Source organism: Canis aureus, chromosome 23 (assembly GCF_053574225.1).
Source record: "Canis aureus isolate CA01 chromosome 23, VMU_Caureus_v.1.0, whole genome shotgun sequence".
In the NCBI taxonomy this organism is placed as follows: Eukaryota; Metazoa; Chordata; class Mammalia; order Carnivora; family Canidae; genus Canis; species Canis aureus.
In genome coordinates this window covers 17,090,093-17,104,679 of record NC_135633.1, presented here as the reverse complement: position 1 = coordinate 17,104,679, position 14,587 = coordinate 17,090,093, and the positions used below count along the sequence as shown (strand labels likewise).

The 14,587-nt window shown below is 40.5% G+C and overlaps 2 protein-coding genes across 24 annotated transcripts in view; one reads left to right on the top strand and one right to left on the bottom strand.

Moving 5' to 3' along the window:
* Nucleotides 1-14,587, bottom strand: part of IRAG1 (inositol 1,4,5-triphosphate receptor associated 1) — a 125,839-nt gene that overhangs the window by 35,181 nt on the left and 76,071 nt on the right. For all 6 annotated transcript variants that reach the window (XM_077866487.1, XM_077866489.1, XM_077866490.1 and 3 more), the window contains one exon: nucleotides 5,093-5,216. In XM_077866487.1, the coding sequence (XP_077722613.1) occupies nucleotides 5,093-5,216 (124 nt within the window). The remainder of the gene's footprint in view (nucleotides 1-5,092; nucleotides 5,217-14,587) is intronic.
* The window catches only part of LOC144294674 (uncharacterized), a 133,754-nt gene that overhangs the window by 77,064 nt on the left and 42,103 nt on the right, over nucleotides 1-14,587 (top strand). The gene's annotated exons all lie outside the window — the stretch shown is intronic.

Below are 14,587 nucleotides of genomic sequence, written 5' to 3'. Positions count from 1 at the left end.
TGGCAACAGAGCATGCCATCGATAAGATTCTCAGGAAACACAGCTTCCTCCCTTTGACGGGTGTGGAGGGACCCCAAGAGCAAAGGTAGGGGTCAGTTATCTCTGCAAGGGACTGATTCTCACCCCTGACAAAGGACTGTGAGAGCCTTCCTGTGAGGATGAGGCAACAAGACCCCATGGCCATCAAGTCAGCAGAGTACAGAGCATGGAACAAACAACTGAAAAGATGTTTGATGCTTACAATGCTTGTCACAACCCCACCCCTCAAGCCCTTTCCTCTGTTGGGTCAGCCAACATAATCTTGACTGTCATATAGAACACATATTGCTTAAACAAATTTATCAAAACTCGTTGAGCTTGCCTTTGACTCTTGGCTTTATTTGGATAGTATGTGAAATATACATTCATTATAACAAAGCCTACTATTTTGATAATTCATTTTCTGCTTTTTTGCCATAGAACACAATTTTTTTAAATGTGCAAAGCCCTGAGGACTTGAGGTGTGATTTAAGTTTTATTTTTTTATTTTTATTTTTTTTTATTTAAAAAAAATTTTTTTTTTAATTTTTATTTATTTATGGTAGTCCCAGAGAGAGAGAATGAGAGACAGAGACACAGGCAGAGGGAGAAGCAGGCTCCATGCACCGGGAGCCTGACGTGGGATTCGATCCCGGGTCTCCAGGATCGCGCCCTGGGCCAAAGGCAGGCGCCAAACCGCTGCGCCACCCAGGGATCCCTGATTTAAGTTTTAAAAAGCCACATAACATGGCCAGTTCCTGATGCAGAGAGCTCTATCTTATGAACTGGTAGAGAGAGCCAGGGGGCAGAGCCATGAGCCTCCAAAAAAGAAGGAAGCCCAGCTTGTGGTGTACAAATGAGACTTTGGGATGGCAATGCCTGCCTCAGAATTTAAACCCCCATAAATAGACCTTTAGACTAAAATCAAGGTCTTCTGTGAACCAGCCCCTACCAGACTTTCCTTTTCCCATTCTCTACTCCCATTGGCCATTCTGTTCCTCAGACACATTTTACTGTGGCCCCAGGGACTTTGCATTTACTATTCTTTCCTCCCCGCCCCACTCTTTTGTAATAGCTTTATTTGGAATATAATACACATACCATAAAATGTATCCCTTTACAATTTGTAATACAGTAATTTTTAATATATTCACAGAATTATACAATCATCAATCACTATAGTCAATTTTGGAACTTTTCATCATCCCCCCCAAAAAACCCTGTACCCATTAGTAATCAACTCTCCAACTACCCCAGCCCCCATTCCCAGCACTAGGCAATCACTAATCTACTTTCTCACTCTATGGATGTCCCTATTCTGGAAATTTCATATAAATGGAATCATACAACATGTGGCTTTTTGTGACTGGCTTCTTTCACTTAGCATAATATTTTCAGGTTCATCCATGTAGTAGAATATATTAATACTTCATTTTTATGGCTGAATAATATTCCATTGTGTGGATATATCATATTTTATTTATCCATTCACTGGACATTTGGGTTATTTCCACTTTCTGGCTATTATGAAAAATGCTGTTATTGAACATTTATGTATAAGTTTTTGGGTAGACACATATTTTCATTTCTCTCTGTTATATACCCATGAGTGGAATTGCTGGACCGTATAGTAACTCCATATTTAACTTTTTAAGAAAGATTTTATTTATTCATTCATGAGAGATACACAGAGAGAGAGGCAGAGACACAGGCAGAGGGAGAAGTAGGCTCCATGCTGGGAACCTGATGTGGGACTTGACCCCGGGACTTCAGGATCATGCCCTGGACTGAAGGCAGGCACTAAACCACTAAACCACCCAGGGATCCCCTCCATATTAACTTTTTGAAGAACTGACAAACTGTTATTCCAAAGCTACACTACTTTACCAAAGACTCTGGTTTTTCACATCCTCACCAATATTTAGTTATTGTCTACCTTTTTTATTGTAGCCATTATAGTAGATGTGAAATGATAATCTCATAAACATTTTGATTTGCAATTTCCTAAATAATAATGACATTGAACATCCTTCCAGTGTTTATTGACCCCTCATATATATTCTTTGAATAAGTGTCTACTTTACCATTTAAAACAAATTAGTTATATTTTCATTGAGTTAGAGAGTTCTTTGTATATTCTGGAAACAAATCACTCATCAAATACATGATTTGCAAATATTTTGTCACATTCTGTGGGTTTGATGAGTGATGGTTGATTTTTTCTTGATTTTTTTTCTTAATGGTATTGCTTGCATCATAAAAATTTTTAGTTTTATTTTATTTTTTAAAAAATTTTATTTATTTATGAGAGAGAGACTGAGACATAGGCAGAGGGAGAAGCAGGCTCCATGCAGGGAGCCCAATGTGGGACTCGATCCGGGGACTCCAGGATCATACCCTGAGCCTAAGGCAGATGTTCAACCACTGAGCAGGTGTCCCTGCAAAAAGTTTTTAACTTTGATGAAATACTATTCATCTGTTTTTTTCTCTTGTGTATTGTGTGTGGTTAAAGTTATTCCAACTTTACTCTTTTGCATTGAATCATCCTAGCACCATTTGTTGAAATTACTGTGCTTTTTGCCTGGAAATGTCTTCACCAAAATCTTTGCATGAATGGCTTCATTTTGTGATTTGCATGTCTCATATTAATTACTACTTTATCACAGAGGCCTTCCTTGACCATCTACCAATGTTCCATTCCTGTGTCATTCTCTGTATGTGCCTATCCTTTGGTCTTAGCAGTTTTGCTGTCTGAAATTGTTCATTTAGTTACTTGAATAATATTTGTCTCTCCACCTAGAATGTAGGTGCCATAAGAAAAAAGACTGTGTCTGCTTGTTCTCCATTCTAATGTCTGGTACATAAGAGGCACTCAATGACTACTTATTGATTAATGCCTGTTTATTGCTCCGATTGGTGTTTGACTCAGTGGCATGTCCTCTATACTCTTGTTAATCAACCACTGACTATGTCCCTAATTTGGGTTCCAGACCTGGGTTTTCTACTGAATTCATTCCACTTGTTGACTCCATGAGCTCCTTCGTGGTATGGTCCAGTCCCAATTCACAGAGCCCATATAGATCATGAAACCAACCCCATATTAAAACTCAAATGTAATTTCTCCACACTTTTTCTAGGGGAAGGAATCTTGAAGCTCTGGCTTCCTTCTGCTGGGCAACTGTTTGCCTATCTATCCCAAGCCCCAAACCAAGGGTAGGAAGTTCTGGGTCCAGCCAAGGGCCTAAGCTGCAAACAGCCTTTACCCAAGGCCAGGAGCAGAGAGCCTGGTTTGGTGGTTGAAGCAGGGAGTTTGGGCAATATGGCAATTGACACAATGCATGAAAGCTACTGACCTCATTCTGAGAGCCAGGACCACATATTCAGAAGCTGATCTTCTTCCTTGACCATGAAGGCCCATGCAGACTCAGTCCGGCCTCATGGTTGGTAGCTAGTGGCTATTAACTTACTCAAAGAAGATAGAACAGCTCAGTTTCCCTACCCTGGGGAAGCTGAGAGAATTTAATTAGCTGGAGGTGAGCTCCAATGATACTAATTATCTTCACCTTTACTGAGGAAAAAGGAGCCAATCACACTATTCACCAGCCTTTTCCCTTACAGACAAAAGGGTACCAGTGATTCTTCTGGTACTTGTGACAGGCCTCTGGTATAGATAGAAAGTCATTGGGTCTGAAATCAGCCTACCTTGAATTCAATTCCTGACTCTGTCACTTGTTAGCGTGTTGCTTTGCCTCTTCCCTCACTGAAGATAAAATCTTCCATTTCTGCCTCACTGGGTTGTTACAAACACCAAAAGACACAGCATGTAAACATGCTCTCAGTGTGCTGTAGTGCTTTTCCTTTGGTTTCCTGCCTCTGGACAGCCCCTCTCTGCCTTCCCTGAGATGAACTGGCCCAACCCACACCCTCCTCCAGCTGTGGATGCAGCCTGCTTCTGACTTGTTTCTGGCACTTTTCCTAATGCTGGCTTAGTTGCTGAATATTGTCCTGATGACTCTGTGTTTTAGGTGATTATAGTGTGCATTCTGAACACATCACATCCCCTGGGCAAAACTTGTTTTCCTTTCATATTTACCCACAAATCAGGGAGTTCTGTTATGTCTGATTGCTCTCCCTAATGGCCTTTCCCAGGCCCCCAATAATTTAGTCTCCAGGTTACTTGGGCTTGGCAGGATGCCTCAATTGCAGACACCCACCCAATTCCTATTGCTTAGTAGGAATTGTCTCTTTTTAGTAGGAATTGTGTCTCTTTTCTCCTTTATACTCCAAACTATTCACTTTTTAAAAAAAATATTTTATTTGCTTATTCATGAGAGACACACAGAGACAGAGAGAGAGAGAGAGAGAGGCACAGACACAGGCAGAGGGAGAAGCAGGCTCCATGCAGGGAGCCCGACACAGGACTCGATCCCAGGTCTCCAGGATCACACCCTGGGCGAAAGGCGGTGCTAAACTGCTCAGCCACCTGGGCTGCCCACTATTCACTTTTCAATACAGTTATCAAGGGTCTGTCATGTGCTGACATGGTCTTAAGTCCCTGCTACCATACCCTTTTTTAGCTAGGGCAGCATCCTACCAATGACAGCACTTATACTCCTGTTGTATAGGTGAGGAAGCTGACATTTGGCAGGTGAAGTCACTTTCTTCCTGTGTGTGGAAGAGCCTGGTGGATTTTCTAAGCAATCCTTCGTGTGGTTCCAAATGTTCTACATCTCTATTTATGCAAGTATCAGACCTAGAATCTCTCAGTTATGGGTAAATGATAGATCTTGGACTGAAACCATTTCTCCTGGGCCAAAGTCCACCACTCTCTGCTGCCATGAGCCTCTGGTGATACCTCATGCCCACCTGTGAAACCCACCTGCTCTTTGAGGTAGGATCACTGTATGTGGCTCTTTATTACTCTTTTTATTTTGGATGCATTTGCCCTATCTGGACCATTAGACTTTGACCTTTCTAGGCTCAAAAATCAAGGCTGGTCCACTACGTCCTACCTAGAATCTAGTACAGGGCCCCCCCAATACAGTGTCTTATGCAACCCATGCCCTGATTTTACCTTCCAGGAAGAGACCTGTGGACCCGCAGTTTGCGCAGCAGCATGTCAGAAATATTAGGCATGACATCCAAGCCACTCTTTGACTCTTCTTCCTCAATAGCTGAAGAGACTTCAGAAGGAAGCCCTGAAAAAACCAGAATGCTGAACTTATAGAATGTCTGAAATCACAGTAGCACTGTTGACACCTTGCTTCAGTTTATAAGAACCTAATTACACTTGATCGGCTTTATAATTGCTATTTTATCTTCACAATGATCCAATGTGCTAGACCTTAATCATCTCATTTTATAGGTAGATAAGCCAAGACTCAGCAAGGTTAATAACTTACTTAAAGTTACAAAACTAGTAACTGGCAGTCAGACTTCAAACCAATTCCGTCTTATTTATTTATTTATTTATTTATTTATTTATTTATTTATTTATTTATTTATGAGAGACACAGAGAGGCAGAGACACAGGCAGAGGGAGAAGCAGGCTCCATGCAGGGAGCCTGACGTGGGACTCGATCCCGGGTCTCCAGGATCACACCCTGGGCTGCAGGCGGCGCTAAACCGCTGCACCACCGGGACTGCCCCAATTCCATCTTCTTTAAATTCTAGTTCTCCCCATTGCTTTCCACAGTACCAAGCAGGCTCTTGTGTCTGGAGTTCAAGGTTTGTTTCTGGCAACTGAAAGCTTGTTGCTCTTTAGCTATAATATTTGGAACAGTCCCCTCTCTTTGGCAGGCTTCTCAAGAGGCCTGTTGTCCCATCATTCTTCCTCCAGTGAATTGAATGGTTCAATCACCAGTGTCCTACCGAGAAATCTGGTTCCATATCCCCATAGATAGAAATAGAAACAGGGTTTTTCCAGGGTAAAGCTAAGGTCATTAGATCTTTTATAGATCTCAGAAATAGATGCCTCCTAGCCAAAAGAACCAATGAACAGTCTTTTGTTACCTCATAAAACTATCCTGGGTCTGTGCTCTGAAAGTAGAAAGAACAAACCAAGTATTCTCTTTCCCATAAATTTTTCTCTTGTTTGAAGACAGTTCTTGTACCTCTCTAAAGCTTCCCTTCTCCAGGCTTTACCCTTGTTTTCCCAACTGCTCATTGCAACCCACTATGGCCCATGACCTCTAGATATCATCCTCTGCCTGCATGCATTCCGGTTGTTGCTATCCCAGAGGCCCAGATATGCTTTAACAAGCTCAGGAAGACACTGGCAAATGTCCCTGGCATTGACATTTGTTATTCATGCAGTATAGACTCACTGCACCTTACTATGGGCTTATAATACGTTTAGGATTAAAAGCCTCAAGTCTCTTTTACTTGAGCCAAATCAGGTATCTTCATCCCATATAATGATTACTTTCCATTTGCATGTGGGACTTATCCATGTTATACCATCTCTCATGAGCAGATTTCCAACTGGCTCAATCATTTTCCAGAATTGTAGTCCAGGCCAGATATCAGGACTATAGGCATATTTGTGGTAGCCATCTAAGTGGAGCTAAGATTGGGAGTCATGTGAAATAGAAGTTTCTCCAAAAGGAGACCATGCAGAGAGGAGTTATATTTTGTCTCAAGATAAAGGATATTTAAATATTTTGAGCTTTCTAATAACAGAACAGTGTTCAGGAGTTTTCCAGTACTCAAGGTATCCCAGCAATGTCTGGAGGGCCATCTGTTGGAAATGCGGTAGTCAGTGATCCTTCTTTGGATATAAGATTGGACTAGATGTTCTCTTAGCTACTTGTCATCTCTTGGGTTCTGTCTTGGCACTTACTGCTTTCCAACATTTCCATTTGACAGATGATGTGAACCTTGTGGTGCCTCTTGCCTCACTATACCTTTATGTATCTACACTGTACCCAGCAGATAGATAATCAAGCAGTGGACTCCTGAGAAATCTATATTATTGATTGGACCATACAAGATCTAAAAATCAAGTAAAAGCCATACTAGGGGATTTTGCCTAGGGAAGTTGCTTAGGTTGAGCCTCTCCTGCCCCACCAAAAAAGTAACTAGGTAGGCCTTCTAACCCTGATAAGATGGCTGTCTGAAGGGTGTGATCCTAGAACTTGTGGCTCCTAGAACCAGCTGTCTTCCTCCTGAACTCAACAACTACAAAAAAATGTTAAACCGACCATAAATATACCAGCCACTCTCAAGTATAAGAAAAGGCAATCATCTTTAAAAATAATGGTTAGAGGGGATCCCTGGGTGGCTCAGCAGCTTAGTGCCTGCCTTTGGTCCACGGCATGATCCTGGAGTCCCGGGATCGAGTCCCACATCGGGCTCCCGGCATGGAGCCTGCTTCTCCCTCCTCCTGTGTCTCTGCCTCTCTCTCTCTGTCTATATCATAAATAAATCTTTAAAAAAAATAATGGTTAGAGAAAGACAGAACTTTCCAGGAATAAATGTAGAGCTCCCACCCTTGATAGCCCTTTCTTCTCCCCTCAAAGAATCATTACTGAGAGGAAGATGTAAGAGGAAGAATTCTGATAAGAGTATAATACTACAGAATGAAAAGGGAAGTAGACTGAGGGGGTGAGCAAGCAGCATCCAGAGGAGATTCAGGTTTCTTCAGAAAGGAAGGATCTCCATGCCACTACAACAATACTCCAACAAGACAAAAAACTGCCTGTGCTGCTATTTGCTTTTCTTACTGTGTAGGAGGGAAGAGGAAAGGAGAATGATTGCACAGCATTCTACCAGAGCTGATTATCTCAAACAATATGGAGGGATTTACCAGAAATTAAAACAAAAGAGAAAATAAATAAAACAAACCCATCCAATAAAGTGAGGACAGGAGACACATGGAAAGCCCCAGTTGAAGCTGCCCCTACCCCTGACCACCACTTATAAAAAATAGCATAGTAGCCAAACTCCTTAGATTTTGTCTATTTTTTCCTCTATCTGGCAGGGGAGTGAGAGTGGCTGCCAGGAATAGTTGGGTCAAGTCTGGAAAATAAACACCTGGGCAGATTGTCTCTACAATTCTACCCTGAACTGGGGAAATAATCCATAATCCTCTATTACTCACTCAAAAGAATAAGATATGCCCACACTGTGGTGTGATAAACTCACGTGTTAGACTATGAACAAAGTTATAGGAAAAGAGCAGAAACTAATCCCACAAACACCACTACCCACAGTCCATCTAAACTTCCCCCCTAAAAAAAAAAAAAATAAAATAAAAAAATAAACTTCCCCCCTTCCACTCCACCCAAACAGTAATAAAGCAGACACAAAATACCCAGTCTTCAGTTAAGCACAGCAGGGAAGACAGAGATCTCAGATAAGGTAGGAAGAAGTCAATGAAAATTGACCTACACAATATATCTAGGAAAAGAGAAAATCCAGGTGAAAATATTCATATCAAAATGAAATAAAAGGGACGCCTGAGTGGCTCAGCAGTTGAGCATCTGCCTTTGGCTCAGGGCATTATCCCTGAGTCCCACATTGGGCTCCCTGCAGGGAGCTTGCTTCTCCCTCTGCCTATGTCTCTGCCTTTCTCTGTATCTCTCATGAATAAATAAATAAAATCTTTTAAAAAAAAGATCATATGTTTAAAAAAATGAAATAAAATGAAAACAATGGCATGGCAACTAGGCACAAATACTATAGTCAAAAAAGGAAAGAAAAAAGGAAACGTAGGAAGGAGACAGATGTTAGAATGGAAGCATAGATTTAAAAAACACATCAAAAATGCATTTTTTATGAAAAATGTATACCACAAATGCTTTGACTCAAGGAGAAATTAGAACCTGAAAAAAGGAAATCAGAGGTGAGATGAGAGGATCACACAAAGATGAAAGAAGATTACGGTTTAAGGAAATAAATGGAAGACTAAAAAATAACTATGCAAAAAATTATAAAAGTATAGAACTAACCAAAATGTTGGAAATATGAAGAAATGAAACAGATACAGTCTCAAACTGAATTAGAGGGTGGGGGAGATTGAGATGAGCTCAAGGAATATAAAGAAAGAAAGACTAAAGTATTTAGAGATTAAATAAGGGAACTGTAGTTGAGATATTGGTGAGGAATTTACAGATTGTAGTGTCTCTGAACTAGTGAACCAAAGGAATCAAAGAACATATTCAAAGATATAAAAGAATTTTCCTCAATTGAGGGAAGAGCTGAACTTGCAGATCGGAAGAGTATACCATGTTAGGGAAAACCCATATATATCCATATATATGGTTAAAGAAGTGCTTCTCCAACTACCCTCATCTACAGGGAGAGGTGGAGACTGAGGGGTGCTGGAAATCAGCTGGTCTCAGACTTCTCTACAACATTAAATACAGTGTAGCATCTACCAAATTCTAAGGAAAAGGATGATCTAGAATTTAAAACTATCCAAGCTGTCCTCCAAGAACAAAGATAACATTTTAAAACATACTAGAATTCAGGAAACAGCACCTCTGAGCCCTTCTAAGAAAACTATTGGATAATAAAATCTAGCTAAACAAGCCATAAATCAAAATCATAAACTTGGGAATGGTGAGCCATCGTAAAGGGACTGATGGTGAGCATTAAATCCTTTTATATGTAAGTTTAAGGCTAACCAACTATGGAAATTATGGTTACAGAATGAAATGTAAATGTTACAGCTTTGACAGTATAAAAAGAATTATCATTTGTGTATTGGAGATGGAAGGATAGGAAGAAATAGGAAAGTGGGGAAGAAATGGTATTGTTTTCATCTTTTCCATTAGGAAGTCAATAATCCAAATTTGAAAAATGTAAAAAAGTACCTCAATGACTCCAAACTCTTAATGCATTTCATAATGTATATTTTAAATTTTTAAAAACTAATCTCTTTTCTAGAGGAAGAAATTGCCAAAATTCAGCAATTCCTGCAGTTTCACTCTGCTTTAATTCAAGTTTAAGTAAATTTTCATACTTTTTGTCTAAAATAAGTACATCTAGCAATCTAGCATAATCTCCCTCCTTCTTCCTTTTGTATTTCTGGGGAAGAGGGTATTTGGTATAAACTATTTTTACTTTCTTTGTAGTTTTCACTATTAGTTGAATATTTTGGTAATGTGCTTGAGGTATTTTAACAGTAGAATTATTTTAAAAATATCTGCCTGTATTAGCTCATTCCAATGAAAGCATTTGTTTCTGGCAATCTCCAGAACTTACAAAAATAACTTCTAGGGTTTCTGATAAAAGATGCTCTGAGACACAGGATGACTCCCCAAAGACCAAAACTATTGGTTGGGGATAAACTTTTCTCAGATTGATCTTCTCAGGGAGCACTTTTCCCTGTTTGAGATCTGGGGGTTCTGAGCTCAGACTGCCCACACTTCTCTCAATTTCCATGTCCAGATATCCAACTACTTTCTAGACATTGTCACTTAGATCGAGATGATAAAAACAATCTCAACAGCTACCATTATCAAGCATCAGCCTGCATTAGATGTAGTTTCTTATTCATTCCCTACAATAGCCTTGCAAGATAAATATTGCTATGCTCATTTTCTGGGGAAACTGCAAAGTAGGAAACTTAGGTTCAGATAAGTTAAATAGATTTTCCCAGTGTCCAAACTAATTAGTGGTAGAGCCTGGATACAAAACTAGGTCTGTCAGACTGTAGCATTCAAGCTGCTCTTCATAGTCATTTACCACATCCAAACCTAAACTTGATGTCTTCCTCCTCAAGTGAGCTCTTGTTCCTTTGCTCCCCATCCTCATTAATGACACCATCACATCCTTGGACATGCAGACACACATCTGGTGGTCTTTCTGGTCTCTCCTCTTTACCAAGTCCTGCCAAGCTGACCTCCAAATAGTTCTCAAACTTGTCCCTCCCATGTCCCCTACTGTCCATCCCAATCTACAGTCTTATCACCTCTCACCATGCTGTTTCCATACCCTTTTACCAGTCTCCCTGCCTCCAGCCTCTCCCATTTCAGGCCAGCTTTCCTTATCTATTGAGAAGAATTATTCCACACTCAGCTTTGAACCTGACGCTTTCTTATCTTCAAGTTTCTCTGGCTTTCCAAGGGGTCTTGAATGACGTTCAAACCCATTAATTGTCCCTCAAAGCCTTCATTTTCCTGGATCCCTATGAACACTTGCTGCCTATCTTGTTAGGACACATGACCGACACTTGGTTCACATGGGATTCCTTCTGCTCCTGGAAGATGCCAAGAACTAGAAGATGCATGTGTACCTTTGCTTCTGCTGTTCCCTCTGCCTGGGATGCCCTTCTTTTCCTCAGCTCAAAGCTGCTTTTCCTGGCCAGAATCCTGCCCTGACTCACTCACCTCTACTGAGCTGGCTGCTTCTTCCTCAGTGTTCCTAGGTACTTTGTGTTGTAAAGTCTTAACACAACGTATTGCAGTGATTTTGTCTATCCTTGTGTTTCCTTTCCTAGAAGATGAAGGTGAGCTCATTCATTTATTCAGTATTTATTTTTTATTTTACTTTTTTAAAAAAAATTTATTTATTCATGAGAGACACACAGAGGCAGAGACACAGGCAGAGACCCCCCCCTTCCTCGCAGGGAGCCTGATGCGGAACTCAATCCCGGAACTCCACGATCACATCCTGGGCCAAAGGCAGACGCCCAACTGCTGAGCCACCCAGGCATTCCTTATTCAGTATTTATTGAGTGCTTACTATGATCCAGGCAACAGGCATGGAGCTAGGGATATAATACTAAGCAAAACAGGTCACTGTCCTCTGAAAGCTTGTTACCTCATGGGACAGAGATTAATTAGAGAAACATATAATGTTTTTATATTTCATACTGTGGTAGATTTTATGAGAGAAGGATCTGGGGGTGCTGGAAAAGTATTCCCTAGAAAAGTGACATTTGAGCAGAAATGAGACCTAAGACCAAATGAGAATTCATTAGGCAAAGAGGATGAGAGGAAGAACATTCCTGGTAGAGGGGACAGCCTGTGCTGAAGGAAGGCCAAGATACTGAGTGAGGAGAGTGGCCCTTGAAGATGCAGGCAAGGGGAGCAGGGCTAATTACACAGGGCCTTGTAGATCCTATTAAGGATTCTAGTGCTCCTCTTAAGGGCAGAATGAAGGCCCCTGAAGATGCTGAACCAAATCTGCATTTCAGAAATTCTTCTGGCTCAGTATGAACAGTGGATTGAGCTGGGTGGGGAGGTCAAGAGTGGCAACAGATGGGATAAGAGGTTGTTCAGGTAGCTGAAGGGACTAATAATGACAGCTAAGACAAGGCCCTCTTCTTGATGGCAGAGCCTGAGTCTTTTTCACCTCTGCATTCCCAGCATGCAGCCTGGGAACTAGCCCACAGTCAGCCTCACATCTCTTTGCCTTAAAGTGACCTGCAAATGATTAGGATCGAAACATCCCACAAATGGTCTGTGAAGAGAACTTGTTAGATTGTTGGAAAGACCAAATGTAGCAGGAAAGAACCTCCCAATCCTCCGAAACTGAAGGAGAGCCAAAGTTCTTAAGATTCCAGAACGTTCTGATAAGGATCTTCCCCATCTCCCAGAGGACCAACCAACAATCATCATAAGAGACTTGAGTTTTCCCTATGAGCTCATATACCCTGTTGTATTTAGAGCTCGAAAAAAGAGCTAGCCTCTCTAGCTTTCAGGGAGGGCTCCCAAAGTCTTTCATTCTAGATAGGAAAGGGGATGAGACTCTTTGACGGAGGCTTTCAGAATATAGGAAAAGGAAGTCCCAACTCTGCAGATGTAAATCAAACACTTGTTGCTGTTCACCACCTCTCCAGCACCATCCTACCTACACTGTGGAGCACACAGGACAACATCCCACTTAGCTGACACAATAGAGTTCCATAACCTTGATTATAGGAATTAAAATGTATGCCAAGTTTCTGCTGGAATAAAGACCAGTATCACAAAAGCATTATATCAGCCCACTGAAGTAAGTACTAAAGTACTATTATTATACCCATTTTATAGATGAGCAAACTGAGCCATCTAGAGACTAAGAAACTTGCCTACGGCTATGCAGCCAATAAGTGTTGAATTTAAGCTCTTAACCACCCAAATGCTAGAAATGAGAGAAAACTGGGAGGAAAGGTACATAGTGGATATCTAAATTGGTTAATTTGGTATTGTGTTTATGTATTTAAATATAAATGCTTTTGATCAGGCAGTTCCACTTCTGAGATATTAGCTCATGGCGAAACTTATATATCCCTATAAAGATGCATCTAGGAGAATATATTGAAATGCAGAGATGAAACCAAGATCCCTGAACAATTACGTAGAGCAGAGACACCTGCGAACCTGATAGCTTGCCTTAGAATCATTAATTGAGGGGCACCTGGGTGGCTCAGTTGGTTAAGCATCTGCCTTTGGCTCAGGTCCTGATTCCCGGGTCATGGGATTGAGCCTAGAATCGAGCTCCTTCCTTAGCGGGGAGCCTGTCTCTCCCTCTCCCTGCCACTCCCCCTACTTTTTTTTTCACTCCCCCTACTTTTGCTCTTTCTCCCTCTGTCAAATAAATAAAATCTTAAAAAAAAAAAAAAAAGAATCTTTACTTGAGACTGAGACAATCTTCTGTACCCCATAGATTATACTTTGGGGCCTCTTTGTCATAGCAATTTAGATTTTATCTTAACTAATGTATAAGATTGCAGAATACTTTAAAAGAAATACTTATAGAGAAAATTTGGTAGTACATGTGAAAGAAAATACAACAATCAAATGAATTTTATTCCAGGACCACAAGGGTTTATTTCTAAATATGGAAAATATTTCTAAATATGGAAAATACCCAAAGCAAATTGATAAAATTCAACATAAATCTTGAAACTTTAAAGACAAGAATATTTCCTTAAAATAATAAAAATATAAAATAATATACTTATTTTATATATTTTTATATTTTATTACATATATCTTTTTCTACTTAGTAAGATAAATAATAAAATAATACATCTATTTAAGAATGAGCTACAACATGATCCCTTAAAGAAAAACACTAAAACATCGGGGATCCCTGGGTGGCACAGCGGTTTAGCACCTGCCTTTGGCCCAGGGCGCGATCCTGGAGATCCGGGATCAAATCCCACGTCGGGCTCCCGGTGCATGGAGCCTGCTTCTCCCTCTGCCTGTGTCTCTGCCTCTCTCTCTCTCTGTGTGACTATCATAAATAAATAAAAATTAAAAAAAAAAACCACTAAAACAGTTAGAAACAAGGCAAGTGTTCTCCTTGTCACCATTAGCATATTAGAGAATGTTGCCAAAGTAGAAAACAGACAGATACACAAAACAACTACATGCACACATGCACAAACACACAACCAAGACTAACACTGAATTCAATAAAATAAAAATAACATTGTGGATGTGAAAAAGGCATTATGCACAGTGGTCAAGAGCCTCTGGCTATGGTCACATCAGGGTTCCGATCCTGGCTTCAGCAATTAATAACCATGTGAATTTAACCTTCCCAGGCCTCAATTTCCTCATTCGTAAAATGGGTACAGTAAGACCAGCCTTGTAGGGTTGTATGAGCATCAAGTGAAATATTATAAAAC